This window comes from Orycteropus afer, unplaced genomic scaffold, assembly GCF_000298275.1.
Source record: "Orycteropus afer afer isolate SDZICR_OR568_19922 unplaced genomic scaffold, OryAfe1.0 scaffold00246, whole genome shotgun sequence".
NCBI classification, from domain to species: Eukaryota; Metazoa; Chordata; class Mammalia; order Tubulidentata; family Orycteropodidae; genus Orycteropus; species Orycteropus afer.
In genome coordinates, this window is record NW_006921833.1 from 3056030 (window position 1) to 3075294 (window position 19265).

Genomic DNA, 19265 nt, shown 5'->3' on the forward strand with positions numbered 1-19265 from the left:
CTGAAGTACAATGCTGTCAGTGATAGGATAATATCCATACGCCCTCTAGTTAGTGATTTATATTAAGTATTTCACATTATCTTCTGATTCTGTGTCAAGAAATTTGAAAAACAGCTACCTGGCCAACTTACTGGGAGAGATACCAATTTGTGCCCATTCAAAAGACAGGTGATCCAAAAAGTGTGCAAATTCTCAAACAATATCATACATCAATAAAATTTTGCTGAAGATAATTCAAAAAGAGTTGTAGCAGTACATTGACAAGGAACTGCTGGAAATTCAAGCTGGATCCAGAAGAAGACTTGGAACAAAGGATATCATTGCTGATGTCAGAAGGATCTTGACTGAAAGCAGAGAATATCAGAAAGATGTTTACCTGTGTTTTATTGACTATGCAAAGCATTTGAATGTGTGGATCATAACAAATTATGAATTACATTTTAAAGAATGGGAATTCCAGACCGCTTACTTCTTGTGCTCATGTGGAATCTGCATAGACCAAGAGGTAGTCATTTGAATAGAACAAAGGGATACTTCGTGGTTTAAATACAATAGTGTGTGCTATGGTTGTATCCTTTCACCATACTTATTTAATGTGCATGCTGAGCAAATAATCTGAGAAGCTGGACTGTATGAAGAAGAACTCAGCATCAGGATTGGAGGAAGACTTATTAACAATCTGAAATATGCAGATGGCACAGTCTGCTTGCTGAAAGTGAAGAGGACTTGAAGTACTTTCTGATAAAGATCAAAGATTACTGCCTTCCATGGGATTCCATCTCAACATAAAGAAAACTAAAATCCTCACAATTGGACCAATAAGCAACATCATGATAAACTGAGAAAAGATTGAAGTTGTCACAGATTTTGTCTTACTTGGATCCACGATCAACACTTGTGGAAGCAGCAGTCAAGAAATGAGATGTATTGCACTGGGCAAATCTGCTGCAAAAGACCTCTTTAAAGTGTTAAAAAGCAATGTTGTCACTTTGAGGTCTAAGTGTGCTTGACCCCAAGCCATGGTATTTTTAATTGCCTCATAACACATGTGAAAGCTGGACAGGGAATATGAAAGAACAAAGAAGAAAGGATGCTTTTGAATTATGGTATTGGGAAAGAATAATAAATACACATGGTATTGGGAAAGAATAATAAATAAATGCACTGCCAGAAGGATGACCAAATCTGTCTTGGAAGAAGTACAATGAGAATGCTCCTAAGAAGTAACAATGGAAAGACTTTGTCTCGTGTACTTTGGATATTTCCTCAGGAGGGTCCAGTGCCTGGAGAAGGACATCTTTCTTGCTAAAGAAGAGGATCTGCAAGAGAGGAAGACCCTCTACAACATAGATTGACACAATGGCTGCAAGAATGGGCTGAAGCGTAGCAATGATTGAGGGGATGGCACAGGACCAGGCAGCATTTCCTTCTGTTGTACATAGGACCATTATGAGTTGGAACTGACTCAACAACAACATTGGTTCATTGGTAAAGCACCGTCATATGTCCTTATTCCATGAGAGGTTTCTGGTTGGTTATGAACTTCTTTAATGAGACCTGTTATTATGGGTTAAGAAGGAAACTAGCTATTTTTATATATGAAAGTGAAAGCTCATTATTTCAAATATACTTCTGAAGTGTACTTTTAGAAAATTATATTGAAAAGATATTGGGCATTATTTTTGCCAGGTGGTACTTACTGATTTAGCTCCCTATGGAAAATATTGTAAAGAGCAAACTCCAAAGGACAAAGACCTGATAAGACTGACATTACAGATATCTCCTCTTACGGATAATAAAACCAAAAGAAAAAAAGAAAACCGAACTCGCTGCCATTGAGTCATTTCTGACTCATAGCAACCCCCATTGGGTTTCTGAGCTTGTAAATATTTATGGAAGTAGATCTCCCAGTCTTCCTTCTGTGGAGCAGCTGGTGGATTTGAACCACTGACCTTCCAGTTAGCAGTCAAGTGCTTTATCCACTACACCACCAGAGCTCCTTTCACTGATAATAGGGATTACATATTGTGGGTCCAATATCTAGGCACAAATGTGTACACTTAGAAGCTGTTGTGTTCTTCACACTAGAAGTTACTTCTGTTTCTTATTGATATATTTTTATTATTTTGCTTCAGATGAATACAATTTTTAAGTATTTGATTTTTCTTTTTAAGATTCCCCTTGCGGTTCAACTTATTTTCTGTAAATTAGGTAATAAAGTGGTTGTTGTTGTTGTTGTTGTTTGCTGTCGAGTCGGCCCCGACTCATAGCGATCCCTCCTTGGGTTTCCGAGGCAGTATCACTATGGAAGAAGGATTGCCCAACCTTCCTTCTGAGGAGTGGCTGGTGGGTTTGAACCGCCAGCCTTCTGGTGAGCAGTCAAGTGCCTTAGCCACTATGCTACCAGAGCTCCTAATAAAGTGGTAAGTAACTTTAATTTCTTGGATTGCTTAAGGGTTTATATATAGTAATCAAGTATGTTAACAAGAGAAGATTATTAAAATTATTGATTCACTAGAATTATTGGAAAGTGACCAGTTCTTCCAGTGCTAACAGATATTGATTTATGATTTCTAAACCATAGAAGCTCGATAGTATTTTGATGTCCTTAGGGGTAAACTGTTAAATTCTGAGGAGTATAACACTAATAAAAAGAATCTATAGACATGTTAGAAACTTAAAATGATCCTTGGGAAGAAAGCAACGTCAAAACTACTTTAGTGCCTTGCACACACACTACTTTGCATTCTGGATTGCTTTTATATAGTCACATACCTATCACCTTACCTAAGCCCTAAATGTCTGGATTATGGGATCTGTGTCTTAATCATTTTTCTTCCTAGCCTAGTCTGGGTCTAAACTGAGGCTGCGTTTTGTCCAGGCATAAGCTGTTGACCACTTGAATCAGATTCATTTGGGATGCTTTATTAAAAGTACAGTTTATTAGAACCCACCCATAGATTTACTATAAAAGAATCTTCAGAGGTGCCTTTTTAATAGTCTTCTCTGGGTAATTCTTATAAGCACCCAGGTTTAACAGCTCCCAGCCCAGATAAGTAAATGCAAGGACATTCAAAAGGTGAAGATAAAAAAAAGTCTTCAGACCTTGCCCTGCACACAATTGCTGACCTGGTCCCTACATACTCAGTTAATGTTTATTGGGCTACTAAGTGCCAGTAACTCTGGATTCAAAGATACAGTGTCACATTTTAAAGCAGGAACTGCCGAGTCAAAAGGATTTGGTTGAACCAGGCCTCAGCTACTTATTAACTGCGTGATTTTCAGCAAGTTACTTTATCTTTCTAAGCCCCAGTTTCTTCTTTTTAAAGTAGAAACAATACCTTTTTGTTGGGATTGACATAAATATTAAATAAGATAATGCATGTAAGGCTCTTTGCAAGGTGTTTAGATTATAGTATGCTGTCAATAAATGATAGTTTTATTATTATTATTATTTTTAAGACACTTACATTCTAGGCACGGCTGAAAATGAGGAATACTTCACAAGAGGAGGGAAAAAAGCACCTAATGCATCAGTTAAGGAGCTCTGGTGGTGCCGTGCTTAAGGCATTTGGCTGCTAACCATAAGGTCAGTGGGTTGAACCCACCAGCCACTCCATGGAAGAAAAATGAGGCAGTTTGTTTTTGTAAAGATTTACAACCTTGGAAATCCATTGGGGGTCTCTTTGAGTTGGAATCGACTCAGTGGGCATTTAGTGTTGGTTTTGGATGTATCATTTATCTTCTGTTGTGTGACAAACTACTCCAAAACTTGGTGGCTTAAAACAGTATTAGCTCATAATCCTGTGGATTAGTAGTTTGGGCCGAGCCCAGCTACAACAGCTCATGGCTGTTCTACATCGTGTCAGCTGGATTCACTCGTGTTAGTGGTCAACTAGTGGTCAATGGCCTCACCCATAGGTTCACAGGAGCAATGGGGGTAACTGGCCTATGTGTACCCATCATCTAGCAGACTACCCTGGACTTGATCACACAATATTGGCCACAGGATCCCCCAGATCAGTAAGAGAGAGTAAGCCCCAAGGAGCAAGCACAAGACTTTTCAAGGCTCTTTTTGTATCATGTTTGCTAATGTTACATTAGCCAAAGAAAGGCATGTGGCCAAGTCCAGATTCAGTGGGTAGAGAAAGACCCCACCTCTTAATGGGTGTGCATACAGGAATGGAAAGAATTTGTGGTTACTTTTGCAGTTTACACAGATTGGGTTTCATTGACTTTTTCTTTTTTTTTTTTAATTGCTACTTGTGGTAGTTAAGTTTGTGGGTCAACTTGGCTGGGCCTGGTTGAGAAGCTGGGCAGCTGCATGTAGTATTCCCCATAATGAGGCTGGTAATCAACTCCGTGGTGGAATCTACTGTGAGCAGCTGAGTAGCTGACTTAGGGATGTGGTCTGCTTCCTGTATATAAAGAGGAGCCTTGAGGAATGATCTCTAGCGTATGGCACACTTGAACCCTGCATATATCTGTAGCTGTGTCATTGTTCGGCAGCCTGCCATGCTATGCCAACCTTGGGACTTTCAATGGACTTGAATTAACGACCTGCTTTGTGGTTTGGTAACATTGGTACTGTGGCTTTTTACTTGTCAACCTTGGGCTTGTCAGCTCAGCAGCCAGTAGCTGTCTGAGTGAAGAAAAGCCTCCAGCTCCAGTGGGCCGGGAGCAGGAGGCAGAGCTGAAGCCCAGGTTGAGGGGCTTTCACCCAGCCCCTAGAGCCTGGCACTTGGAACTTCGACTTAAAGCCTCCAAACTGTAAGAGAATAAACTCCTGTTTGTTCAAGCCATCCCATTGGTGGTATATTCTTGTCAGAGAGGCACTGGATAACCAGAACACTACTCTACATTAGGCTTGATGCTGGGTGTTTTATTTAATCCTCACAATAATAGCCTGATGGGAGTGGCATTATTCCCATTTCAAAGATGAAAATACTGATGATCAGAGACGTTAAGAAACTTGTGCACATTAGTCCCAAATGCTTCTTTCAAGTTATAGAATAATGGCTACTGAGGTGCTGACCCTGAGTGCTTAGGCGACCATCTCATGCAACAGAAGATTTATACTTTATTTATAAAGATTTGATTAAAATTAAGGTCTAGAGACTAGTTTTATTTCACATTTATACCTTGAACCACTGGGTCTTATATTTATTTGGTATATTAAAAAAGAAAAATTTAAAATTGTACCATCTTTAAGGCTTCCTGGAAGCTCACGGGAACAGTTTTTGTTTGTCTAGATCACGTGCACGACCTGGATCTCTCTGAGACATGACTGAGCCTCTTCAATGGGCCAGATATCACTGGCGGCGGCTGATGGGTGGTGTGAACAGGGATGACGATGAGCGACCATACAACTATTCCTCTCTGCTTGCCTGCGGTGGCAAGACTTCTCAGAGCCCCAGACTGGCAGGAAAGCACCGAGTTGTTGTTCCCCACCTCTGGCCTTTCAAGGATGAATATGAAAAGTTCTCTGGAGCCTATGTGAATAACCGCATACGAACAACTAAATATACGCTCCTGAACTTTGTGCCAAGAAATCTATTTGAACAATTTCACAGGTACTGGTTTTTGTTTTGTTAATTAGAATTTCCTTTCATTCCATTGGATACATAAAAATTTTAACTTTGTGTATCGTATGTTACTTAAGCCTAAACCTATGTGTTATCTTTGGTGATTCTGGTTAAAGTCTCTTGTGCAATGATAACACTTACATATTACTTTACAGTTGTTGAGATGCTTTCTCTTTACCAGAGAAGATGTTGCTATCCTCATGTTCTAGATTAGGAACTACAGTCTTAGATCGTGGTTTCATTAATATCATGCCAGTGGAAAATAGCAGACCAGGGGCTACAGCCTTGGGTCTTCTAACTTTTGCTTTAGTGGTTTTTCCATTAAAACACACTGAATTTTAATTTCAGATTTCCCTTACTTGATAATGTGGGGAAATAGAGCTCTGAAACAAGTGCAGATGCAAGATACTATGTTGTTGTTAGGTACTATTGAGATAGTTCTGACTCTCAGCAACCCCATGTACGGTAGAGTGAAGCACTACCTGGTCCTGCGTTATCCTCACAGTCGTTGATGTGTTTGAGCCCATTGTTGTAGCCACTGGGTCAATCCATCTCATTGAGGGTCTTCCTCTTTGTCACTGACCCTCTACTTTACCAACTATGGCATCCTTCTCCAGAGACTGGTCTCTCCTGACAACGTGACTGAAGTACGAGAGATGAAGTCTTGCCATCCTCACTTCTAGGGAGAATTCTTGCTGTACTTCATCCAAAATACACAATAACATGAGATTTTATAGGTGCCACAATACATACTCTATTTAAAATGTATTTATGGAAGCTTCTCTATGAATTCAGTCACTGAATGAAATGTAAAAATAAGGGTTTCTCTTTTCTTTTTGAAGTTTTGAGTTTACCCAGGGAAGCAAATGTATATAGAAACAACTCAAAGGTACAGTGGGTGTGATGAGTGTTATAAAGTGCTTTCAAATAGCATGGAAAAATAGCTATACTAGCTGGAACAATAGATAGCAAAGAGGCATTTGAACTTGATCATGGGAAGCAGATGGGTTTTTTAATGCAGAGGTGTGAGTAAAGCACATTTCACATGGAAGTAGGAGCATGAGTAAGAGCAGAAAAGGAGGCGCACAGAGAGCTCACTTGAGGTATAGGAAGTAGTGCAATTTGACTAATACCTAGGGCTTATGTTGGAAAGCAGTGAGAAACATATGACTCACTGTGCAGGACTTGAATATCAGGAGAAGGAGTTGAGACCCAAGTCTGCAGCAAGAACATGTCTATATTTCACCATGGAGAGTCCCTGGATGCTGCAAACAGTTAACATGCTTTGCTCCTAATGGAAAGGCTGGCGATTTGAATCTGCCCAGAAGTACATCAGAAGAAAGGCCTGGGTGATCTACTTCTGAAAAATCAGCCATTGAAAACTCTATGGAGCCCAGTTCAGCTCTAACACACATAGGACCGCCATGAGTCAGAACTGACTTAACTACATGTGGTTGGTTATTTCACTCTGGAGGCAGTGTAGTGATGAAAGGGGTTAGAAATAAACAGAAGGCAGAGAGATTTTGGGAGATGCTGTAAATATCCTGGTACTTTGTAGTAGAGACCTGAACTGAGAACAATGTGGAAATGAAAAGAAAGATTGCCTATTACAGATACATGGATTGCATGTGGAAAATTAAGTGAAAGGAACAAAACAATTGAACTGTTAATCCAAGAGCATTAAAAGAAAAAAAAAACTGGAGTAACAAGAAGATTGGAAGATTGCTTCGTTTCTGTGAATACTGAGTTTGAGATGCCAGTGTGAGTTGGATATAGAGATCCACAATATTCACTCCTTAATTTATTCATTTTCTATCATTCTGTATACACTTATTAAACAACGGATTTGTTCAAAGTGTAAATGTGAATGTTTGAATTAATGGCTTTAAATGTTGTGTTTGTCTTTTCTGGAATTTTCAACCTAGTGTATATGGTTTAATAAGAATCTGGCACTTAAACATAGTTCAGAGCTAGAGCTTTCGGTTTGGATGTGGTCCACATGGAAATATGAAGTTACTGAAATAGAAAAAAAGAAACTTTCAGAGTAAAAGCAGTCGGAGATGAGGAAGAAGTTTGTCTAGATTATCGCAAGATATGCTATCACCTTGCAGTATATGACTTGGCATTTGTTCTTTGCTCTTCTGAGCCATACCAATACATGAGGCTAATAAATGAGGGCTGATTAGACCAAGAGGGACTACCTAGGGGCTGATGCTGACTAAGCCTTAGGAAGCATGATGTAATCTGTTATGGCCATGTGGTGAGGCCGACAAGATCCCTGAACACTGAGGCTTAGATGGGCTCCTGGTTGGTGACCAGGCACAGGAGAGGGTAGCATGTCATGCATGAAAACTTCATGCTGTGACTCATATCAGACCTCAACTTATGCATCTCTTTGTTTGTATCCTTTTTGGTTGTAATGAAGTTATAGTTGTAAACATGGTATACTCTTCTGTGACACTTTCAGTCATTCGAATGAGTTAAAGAACCCACAGGGGCAGGGAAAGCCAACAGGAGCTGATATCTGCTTGCTTGGGAGTCTGAAAGAAGATGCCTTTCTAATGTGTGAACTCTGACCCAGCTCTGGGTGGCTAGGGTCAGAGAGAGAGACTGTTACTGAGGAGGAAGAAGTACACAGGTGAGGACTGAATTCATTTCCATACTTTGGGAATTGGATTCATGCTGATGCTTACTATGTAGTTAGCACCGAAGGTGAGATTTGCCCACTCTGCCCTTGGCTTACTGCAGTTATTCTTTTCAGAAGTCTGAGAGTAAACATTTAATATGAAATGAAGGAGAAAAAAAAGGTGATACGAATTCATAGGGCTAGTCAGGATTGATGATTTTGTTTGTTTTGTTTTGAGGAAGGAAGAGGGCCTTGAATCTACATTATGGCCAAAGTTAAGGAGTCAATATGTGACTAAACATGTAAAATAGAGGGTGTGGTAGTTCAGTTTGTGTGTCAACTAGGCTGGGCCTGGTTGAGTGGTTGGGCAGCTGGATGTAGTATTCTCCATGTTGAGACTGCTAATCAACTCCATGGTGGAATCTACTGTGAGCAGCTGAGTGGCTGCCTTAGGGGAAGTTGCCTGCTTCCTGTATATAAGCAGAAGCCTTGGGGCATGGTCTCTAGTCTATAGTGCGCTTGGACTCTACATATAGCCATGTCATTGTTCAGCAATCTGCCATGCTCTGCCGACTTTGGGACTTACAATGGACTTGAATTAATGGCCTGCCATGTGGTTTGGTAACATCAAGACTGTGCCATTTTATTTGTCAACTTTGGGCTTGTTAACCTCAGCAGCCAGTAGCTGCCTGAGTGAGGAGATGCCTCTAGCTTCAGTAGGCCGGGTGCAAGAGGCAGAGCTGAAGCTCAAGGTCAAGCGAATTTCACCCAGCCCCTAAAGCCTGGCACTTTGAACTTGGACTTACAACCCTCCTGAAATGTAGGAGAAGAAACTCCTGCTTGTTAAGACCATCCCACTGGTGGTATATTTTTGTCAGAGTGGCACTAGGTAACCAGTTGTTGTTGTTGTTGTTATGTGCCGTCAAGTCGGCCCCGACTCATAGCGACCCCTCCTTGGGTTTCCGAGGCAGTATCACTGCGGAAGTAGGATTGCCCAACCTTCCTTCCGAGGAGTGGCTGGTGGGTTTGAACCGCCAGCCTTCTGGTTAGCAGTCAAGTGTTTTAGCCACTATGCTACCAGAGCTCCTACCAGAACAGTGGAAACAAAAGAAGTTCCTGGAGAAATTGGTTCTGAATAGTGTAAAAGCAAAAATACAAGAATTAATCTCGGGGGAAAAAAAAAAAACAAACTAAGGATTTTCTGTTTATTTTCAGCATTGTGCGAATCGAATTTTCAGATGTACCAATTAACTCATGAAGGCTAGAGGGTTGTTTTTTTCAATATTTATTTCTACAACTCACTAAGTGAATTTTCTCTAAGTTTTTTCCTTTGAATTTTTGAAAAGGAAATTGTATTTCCTAGTATACTTTCTGTCATGAGTTACACAATTCATAACTGTCACACCCAAATATTTGCAATTACTAAATAAATGATATCTAACATTTAGTAAGGTACGCAAGAGCCAGATGTCTAGGAGAGTAATCAATTGTGTGTTTGAGATTTGTTCACAAAACCCAATTTGCTAATTCTTTATTCTGTAACATCCAAAAACAAAGAAGAGAACTTGTAGGTAAATACCATGATGTATTGTGCTTCTTTTGGTTCAGCCGTTGGAGCAATTTGTTGACCCTACTCTGTGCTTCTTTGGGTTACAGAGCCGCCAATTTATATTTCCTGTTTCTGGTTGTCCTGAACTGGGTCCCTTTGGTAGAAGCCTTCCAAAAGGAAATTACGATGCTGCCCCTGGTGGTTGTCCTTACAATTATCGCAATTAAAGATGGCTTGGAAGATTACCGAAAATACAAAATTGATAAACAGATCAACAACTTAATGACTAAAGTCTACAGTCGGTAAGTGTAAGGAGGTTTGTGGACAGATATGCATATATCATTTAGAAAAATGCAAAATACTGCTTTTTTCCCCTTAGGTGTGACCAAGACTCTTGTATTGTTGCTGTTGTTGTCTTCAACTAATATTTATCAATTTCCTACTGTGAAATTAATTAAATTAATTTAGGTGTCATAGGAGGGAGCTCTGGTGGTGTAGTGCCTAAGGCATTTGACTGCTAACCAGAAGGTTGGTGGTTCAAACCCACAAGCCACTCCTTGGAAGAAAGATTGGGCAATCTACTTCTGTATTGATACTGTCTCAGAAACCCAAGGAAGGGTCATTATGACTCAGATCTGACTCAACAGCAATGAGTTGTGTTTTGTTTTTTTTTTAGGTGTCATAAGAAAACAAAAATATGGACGCCTTTGTCAATACAGGAGTTGACAAAGCAAAAGCTTCTATAGTTTATATATAGGTAGAGTTGAATTAAACTTCAAACCATAAAAAGGAAAGCAAGCATATGGTTTTTAACCCTATATGTTATGATTTAAGGAGTGGTGATGTAGTGCCTAAGGCATTTGACTGCTAAGCAGGAGGTTGGTGGTTCAAACCCACCAGCTCCTCCACAGAAGGAAGACTGGGCAGCCTACTACTGTAAAGATTTGCTGCCTCGCAAAGCCAACGGAGGTCACTATGAGTCAGAATCAACTTGATGGCAGTGGGTTTGGTTGTTTTTTTGTTATCATTTGGGATTAAGAATAGAATCAGATATGAAAAACTAAAGGAAACTAACTATAAACCAAAAAAGACAAACTCATTGCCATCGAGTTGATTCTGACTCATAGCGACCTCCTTTGGTTTTCTGAGGCAAAATCCTTATGGAAGTAGATTGCTCAGTCATAAAGGAAATTATGAAGGAAAGGAAATGTGAAAAATGGAGAGCCTTCTTTTTCATGGGTAAAACTAGAGGCCCATAAAACCCTTCCTACTTCAGCTATAACAGGGCATTCACCATAGGAGGTCTTTAAGGAACATATTTGCTCTGTTGGAGAGTTGCTTTACCAGTGTATATGAGATAGAAAGTTTGTGTAGCCAAGAATAAAGCCAGTTAAGATGAGTTTTCAATTGAGCTGTGTTTTATATGCAGCTGCTGGGTTTTTATTCTTAGGTATAAGTTAAATGTTTAAACAGTGTAACTTGGGGTGGGGGGGTTCTTATTATCCCAAGTGAAATATCTTTTAAGATGACATCAGTAAAATGGATGGACCCAGACAAAATATGTTGTACTGGTGGCCAAATTAAGTAAACCAAGTAAACAACAGCCCATACAAAACTACCTATTTATAAAAGTAAGCCAGTTGATGCTTGTTTAGCTGTACCACTGTTTATATTTAAATCTAAAGATACACAGTGTAAATACTTAAGAGATAAGAGGAAAAGCCTGGAATGGTATTAGATAATATAAGATGACTTAATTCTTTTAGGGCTCTGAGTTATCTCATTGAAAATCAAAAATTTCATATATTCCATTTAAAAACACTCTTATTACTCCATATATATTTTAATAATGTCTCAATTTATTTTTAATAGTTCTTCAATAAATTCAAATATTTTTATAAACACTTTTTAATATATGTGTATGTGTGTGTGTGTATATATATATAAAATATCAGAAAACCCAAAGAAGAAAAATACCAAAAATGTGAGTATCCAGAGATAACTATTCATAACATTGTGCTATATTTCCTTCAGGTCATATACATGTATTTGTTGTGTTTTACAAAATTTGGATTATAGTACATAATATTTTTCTTATTCTGATTTTTTAGCCTAATTTTAGTATGAACATTTCCCATGTCTTTAATCATCCTTCAATAAAGTATTTTTTAATAGCTACATTGTCTATTATTTAAAATGATACCTTATGACTCTAAGGTAATATATTTAAACATTTTGCATACACACACACACACACACACACACACATATATATAAACGGAGCTCTGGTAGTGTAGTGCCTAGTGAACTTGACTGCTAACCAGAAGGCTGGTGGTTCAAACCCACCAGCCACTCCTCAGAAGGAAAATGGGACAATCTACTTCCATAGTGATACTGCCTCGGAAACCCAATGAGGGGTTGCTATGAGTTGGGTCTGACTCGAGGGCACATAACAGCAACAACAACAACAACAACAGATATATAAACAAAAAAACAAACTCACTGCCATCGAGTTGCATCTGACACATAGCGACCCCTCCTTGGGTTGCCGAGGCAGTATCACTACGGAAGTAGATTGCCCAGTCTTCCTCCCAAGGAGTGGCTGGTGGGTTTGAACTGCCAGCCTTCTGGTTAGCAGTCAAATGCCTTAGGCACTATGCCACCAGAGCTCCCGTGTATGTGTGTGTGTGTGTGTGTGTGTATACATATATGTATATATATGTGTGTATGTTTAAATATGTGCTCCAGTGAGTATTATGTAAAACTTTTGATACAGAATTAGTAAATCAAAGAAGAGGAAAAAATTTAAGTCTATATTTTGCAGCTTTTTATGAAAATGAATTTCAAAATTTACAGTTAGGTCTCTGGAGTTCTCTTTCATGAGAAATATATCTATTTTAAAGACCTGCAAAGAAAACAACAAAAATAACCTTTTTCATCTTGCTATGTGTGATGATGTCAGAGGTACTGGGATAAGCAAAATTTAGTTCTGCTTTGTTTTCTTATACTCATGTCTAATCTAATGAGACCAGAAAAACTTGTGTATTGTATAGAAAAATAAATCCTCAGTTTTCATTTTAAGGCCTTATAGAATTCAATAAAAATAAGACTATGAATCATTCAAAAAGGTTTGAGTGCTTTTTATATGCCAAGCAGCGTGTTAGGGATAAAGAAGTAAAATGTCAAAGTCTCTGCCTTCAAAAATAGCTGAAGGAAACAGCATTTTTCAAAAATGATGAAAAAAAAGTCCATGTTTTGATCAATTTTCAGGTTACCTAACTAACGGCAAACTTAGAATATGGAAAGAATGCCTACTATATATATTATAGTATACAAATCCTAGTATATAAGTAATTACTGATTTTTAGTGCTAGCTGAGAGTTGATAATGTATGTTATTTACTTTTCTGGTGGTTCTAAAACATTATAATCTGATTCTGCTACTCCATACCTGTATCTCACTGCCATTAAGTAGATTCGACTCATAGTGACCCCTCCTTGGGTTTCCGAGGCGGTATCATTACAGAAGTAGATTGCCCAATCTTCCTTCTGAGGAGTGCCTGGTGGGTTTGAACCACCAGCCTTCTGGTTAGCAGTCAGATGCCTTAGGCACTAAGCTACCAGAGCTCTCAGTACCTGTGTGGCCTTGGGTAAATTACTTAAAATAGCTCCACTCTCCACCTCATACCCCCTCTACCCAGTTCCTTTATTATGGATGTAATAGTAATAAAGCAGCATAATACTTAGCCTTTGTTGTTGTTGTTGTTATGTGCCATCAGTCATCTCCGACTCCTGGCCACATTATGTACAATAGAACGAAACACTGCCCAGTCCTGTGCCAGCTCCATCATCCCTACTATACCTGAGCCTATTGCTGCAGCCACTGTGTCAATCCATCTTGTTGAGAGCCTTCCCCTTTTTCGTTGACCCTCCACTTTACCAAGCATGACCTCCTTCTCCAGGAGTTGTACCTTCTGACAACATGACCAAAGTAGGTATGATGAAATCTGGCCATTCTCACTTCCAAGGAGCATTCCAGCTGCACTTCTTCCAAGACAAATTTGTTAGTTCTTTTACCAGTCCATAGCACGTTCAGTATTCTTTGCCACACCACAACTCAAAAGCATCAACTCTTCTTCGGTCCTCCTTTTTCATTGTCTGGCTCTCACGTGCATATGAGGTGATTGAAAATACCATGGCTTAGGTTAGGCACATCTTAGTTTTCAAGGAGATATCTTTGCTTTTTAGCACTTGAAAGAGATCTTTTACAGCAGATTTTCCCAATGCAATGTCTTTTGATGCCTTGACTGCTGCTTCCATTGACAATGATTGTAGAATCAAGCAATATGAAGTCTTTGACAACTTCAATCTTTCCTGCATCTGTCATGATGCTGCTTATAGTCCAGTTGTGAGGAATTTTGTTTTCTTTATATTGAGGAGTAATCCATACTGCAGACTGTCGTCTACAATCTTCATCAATAAGTGCTTCAAGTCACCCTTACTTTCAGCAGGCAAAGTTGTGTCATCTGCATATCTCAGGTTGTTAATGATTCTTCCTCCAATCCTGATGCCACGTTCTTCTTCCTATAGTCCAGCTTCTCAGATTATTTGCTAGGCATACAAATAGAGTAAGTATGGTGAAAGGATGCAACCTTGATACACCTCCTTCCTGATTTTAAACCATGCACTATCCCCTTGTTCTGTTCGAATGACATCCTTCTGATTTGTGTACAGGTTCCTCATGAGTACAATTAAGTGTTTTGGAATTCCCATTCTTCTCAATGTTATCCATAATTTGTCATGATCCACATAATCAAATGCCTTTGTGTAGTCAATAAAACACAAGTAAACATCTTTCTGGTATTCTTTGCTCTTAGTCAAGATCTATTTGACATCAGGCATGATATTCCTTACTCTGCATCCCTTCTGAATCAAGGTCATATTTTGGCTCTTGTCGACTTCTTTTAGCTGTCTTCAGCTTCAACTTGAACTTGTATATGAGCAATTGATGGTCTGTTCTGCAGTCAGCTCCTGGCCTTGTTTTGGTTGAAGATACTGAACTTCTCTGTCTCCTCTTGCCACAGATGTAGTCAGTCTGATTCCTTGTACTCCATCTGATGAAGTACACATGCATAGTCGCTGTTTGCATTGAGAAAAGGTATTTGCAATGAATAAGTTGTTGGTCTTGCAAAATTCTATCATGCGATCTCCAGCTTTATTTCTATCACCAAGGCCATATTTTCCACTTACCAGTGATTCTTCTTTGTTTCCAACTTTTGCTCTCCAATCACCAGTGATAATCAACACATCTTGATTGCATGCTTGGTCAATATCAGACTGCAGAAGCTGGTAACAATCTTTAATTTCCTCATCTTTGACTTTGGTGGTTGGTGTGTATATATGAGTAATAGTAGTACTATTAACTGGTCTTCCTTGTAGGCATATGGATATTGTCCTATCACTGACAGCATTATACTTCAGGATAGATCTTGATACATTCTTTGTGATGATGAATGCCATGCCATTCTTCTTCAATTTGTCATTCCTAGCATAGTATATCATATGGCTGGCTGATTCAAAATGGCCAAAACCAGTCCATTTCAACTCACTAATGCCTAGGATATTGATATTTATGCATTCCATTTCATTTTTGACAATTTCCAATTTTCCTAGATTCATACTTCATACATTCCATTTTCAGTAATGGATATTTGCAGCTGTTTCTTCTCATCTTGAGACATGCTGCATCAGCAAATGAAGGTCCTGAAACCTTTACTCTTCCACACCATTAAGGTCAGCTCTACTCTGAGGAGGCAGCTCTTCCCCAGTCATATTTTGAGTGCCTTCTGACCTGAGAGGCTCTTCTTCTGGCACTATATTGGACAATGTTTCAGGGCTATTCATAAAGTTTTCTAATAATATATCAGACAGTGTTTCACTGCTATTCCTATGGTTTTCACTGGCCAATTCTTTGAGAAATGGACGGCCTCTTCCTTCTTCTGAGTCTGTCTTAGTTTTCAAGCTCTGCTGTAGCCTGTCAACTATGAGTAATCCTGCTGGCATTTGAAGCACTGGTTGCTAGCCTCCAGCCTCACAGAAACATGCAAGCCCACCACCGTAGGACAAACTGACCAACAGGTTTGTCTCTCTTAGTTTTCCAAACCTTTCCACTCACTTCTGCACCACCTCCAAGTGCTCCGACATCTGCCTGCCAGCGCCCAGCTCACTGAGGCTTATTGGCACTGGCTGCAGGTGCTCCGACACCCACCTGCCATCTCACTGACACTTAGCCTTTAGTAAGTACCAGAAGTTGGAATCCTTGGGTAGTGCCAACAGTTAATGTAATTAGCTGCTAATGGAGAGATTCACAGTTTGATTCCACCCAGAGATGCCTTGTAACAAAGGCCTGGTGGTCGACTTCCAAAAACGGTCCAGTGAACATCCAATGGAGCTCCATCCTGCTCTGACACCAATAGGGTCACCAGGAGTTGGAATCAACTCTATAGCAACTGGTTGCTGGTTAAGTGCTAAAGTTACCCATCGTAATTATTATTGTAGGTTAATAATGACTATGAGGAGCTCTGGTAGCGTAGTGCCTCAGGCACTTGATTGTTAACCAGAAGGCTGGCAGTTCAAACCCACCAGCCAATCCTCAGAAGGAAGGTTGGAGTATCTACTTCCATAGTGATACTGCCTTGGAAACCCGAGGAGGGGTCACTGTGAGTTGAGTCCGACTCAAGGGCACATAACAACAACAACAACAGTGATTATGACCTAGAGTTTATGTTTATCACATTTCCATGCCATTTAATCTACATTTGAGAATTCATTTTATTATTGTACCTTTTTAATATTAAAATTGCCTAATAGGAGACCTGGTACTTTTTTCTTTCAGGTATCCTTTTAAACATAGTCTAGATCTATGTTAAATCATTTGTATGTAATCTTAAAGATGAAATGCAGTATTCTAGTCAGTTATTTAAGGTCCATTCCAAGGCATTTCTTTATTATTTTATCTCATAATAAATTTAGGTAACTATGTCTGTATATATATGTGTGTGTGTGTGTGTGTATGTATTCTTCGTAATCTGCTTTTGTATGGTGTTGAAGAAGAAAAAGACTTTCATCTCTCCATGTCCCCTAAATTGTTCTTGGAATAGTTATTATAAGGATATAGGGAAATGAAAGTAGGCTATAAAACCATGCCTTGTTGATTTAAACACCCTAACTTAAATTCTAATGAAATATAAAGAAAATGCTTTAGAGAACAAATTATTTCTCAGCAAAATAAAGGTGAAAATACGAGGCCATTAAGTTTAGCAAGCTGTTTGGGAAGCATATTAACATTTCTATCTTGATAATTCGTTTCTTATTTGTAATATGTAATTTTTCTAAAGGTGCTTAATTTTCTTTGTGAAAATATCATTGGGCAAAAACATTAGTCTAGAAATTAAACATTTAAACCCAATTACATCCTCAATTAACTTGAAATGGCCTATTACAGAAAACTTGACTGTTTCTTAAGATTGTCTTAAAAATATTAGCCATTTGTAAGATGTTTAGCATTTGTTTCAAGGATAATAGAAGTTTCTTGAAAGTAGACTATTAATCATTAAACAATATTTGAATGCCTTCAAAAATCAAACCTAACTCACTGCCATTGAGTTGATTCCGACTCATAGTGAGCGACGACCCCCTTTGGGTTTCCGAGGTGGTAAATCTTTACAGGAATAGATTGCCCAGTTTTCCTTCTACGGAGTGGTTAGTAGGTTTGAACCTGCCAACCTTCTGGTTAGCAGTCAAATGCTTTAGGTACTATGCCATCAGAGCTCCTTATTTGAATGCCTGGTATGCTCGGAAGAAAGATGGGGTCATCTACTTCCATTGTGATACTGCCTTGGAAACTCAAGGAGGGGTCGCTATGAGTTGGCTCCAACTGGATGGCACATAATAACAACAACATGTGGTAAATACTAAGAGTTTCAGAGGTTTAAACAAAGAATAGATACAATGTCTACCTTCAAGTAGTACATTATTCTCAGACCATTAAAACACACTGCTTTGTTGATGTTATTGTTTTGGTTGCCTTCACATTGGCTCCGTTATGGCAACCTTATATATAAGAGAATGCAATGTTGCTCAGTCCTGCACCATTTTCATGATTGTTAATATGTTTTAGTCATTGTTGCAGCTGTTGTGTAGTGCCTTCTAACCTAGTGGGTTCATCTTCCAGCAATATATTGAATAGTATTCTGTTGTGATGTACAGAGTTTTCATTGACCAATTTTCAGAATAAATCACCAGGCCTTTCTTCCTGGTCTTAGTCTGAAAACTCCACAGAAACCTGTCCAGCATGGGTGACCCTTCTGGTATTTGAATTACTCATGGCATAAGGTCCTGAATCACAGAAACATGCAATCCACCACAGTACAGCAAGCTAATAGACATGTGGTTGTTGATGTTAGGAGTTCCAAAGTAGTAGTTAATGGTAACATTTTAGAATTATCTCATAAACGCATAGCATTTCATGAAAAAAAAAAAACCTAACATAGTTACCTTCTAAAATAATTAACCTCATGTGTGACATTTCCCAAAGCAATAATTCTTCTCAAGCTAATATGTACACAGTTATCCAAGATTTTATTTGATGGTCATCAGTAAGTAATCAGCAGCAAAGTCTAGTACTTGCGAGAATGGACTCTGGAAGCTGCCTGTCTTATTTCAAATCCCAGGACCACTTAGAAGCTGTATGACAGCGAGCAAGTTACTTAGCCTCCCAAGGCCAGTTTCCTCATTTGTAGAAGGAAGCCATAATACTATATTGATAATACTGACAGCATTGATGTAAATATTAAATACTAACTTCTCGAGGGTGAGGACATGTCTTAATCATCTTTGTATCCTTAGCACCTAATACTGTAAATAGCATAGATAAAAATCCATATGTTTACTGACCTAAACTAACTTGCTAGTGGGTAAATTGGCTATATATATATTTTTAAACCTGCTATGTGTTCCAAATGGGGGAAAATTAAGTTAACTCAAGTTGAATTCTCCTCTAATGTAGAATAAACTTGTTCCTTACAGGGATCCTACTTATATCTGGAAGAAAAATAAAATTGTTAACCCTGTAGCTTGAATAATCCCTGAATGGTGCAAACTGTTAGATGTTCGAGTATTTGTTGAAAGGCACCTTGCAAGACAGGCCTGGGGATCTGCTTCTAAAAGGTCAAGGGTTGAAAATTCTGTGGAGTAGTTCTATGCATGGGGTTGCCGTGAGTTGGAATCGACTCAGTGGTAACTAACAACAACAGTGTTGTGTAATGATTCTTAAAATATTGTTTCTTGATATTTTATTTATTATTATTTTTTTATTGTGATTTGGGTGAAGATTTACAGAGCAAATTCACTTTCCATACAGCAGTTCATATATACTTTGTCTCATGTCATTGACCCCAGTTTACCACAATGCAACAGTTCCCCTCCCACTTCCTCCCCATAGTTAC

At 38.9% G+C, this 19265-nt stretch overlaps 1 protein-coding gene across 1 annotated transcript in view; it reads left to right on the top strand.

Annotated features, from left to right (window-relative positions):
• The first annotated feature begins 5283 nt into the window (after window positions 1-5283).
• Window positions 5284-19265, top strand: part of ATP10D (ATPase phospholipid transporting 10D (putative)) — a 96621-nt gene continuing 82639 nt past the window's right edge. Inside the window, exons 1-2 of the mRNA XM_007949444.1 lie at window positions 5284-5573; window positions 9868-10062. Coding sequence (XP_007947635.1) covers window positions 5284-5573; window positions 9868-10062 — 485 coding nt within the window. The remainder of the gene's footprint in view (window positions 5574-9867; window positions 10063-19265) is intronic.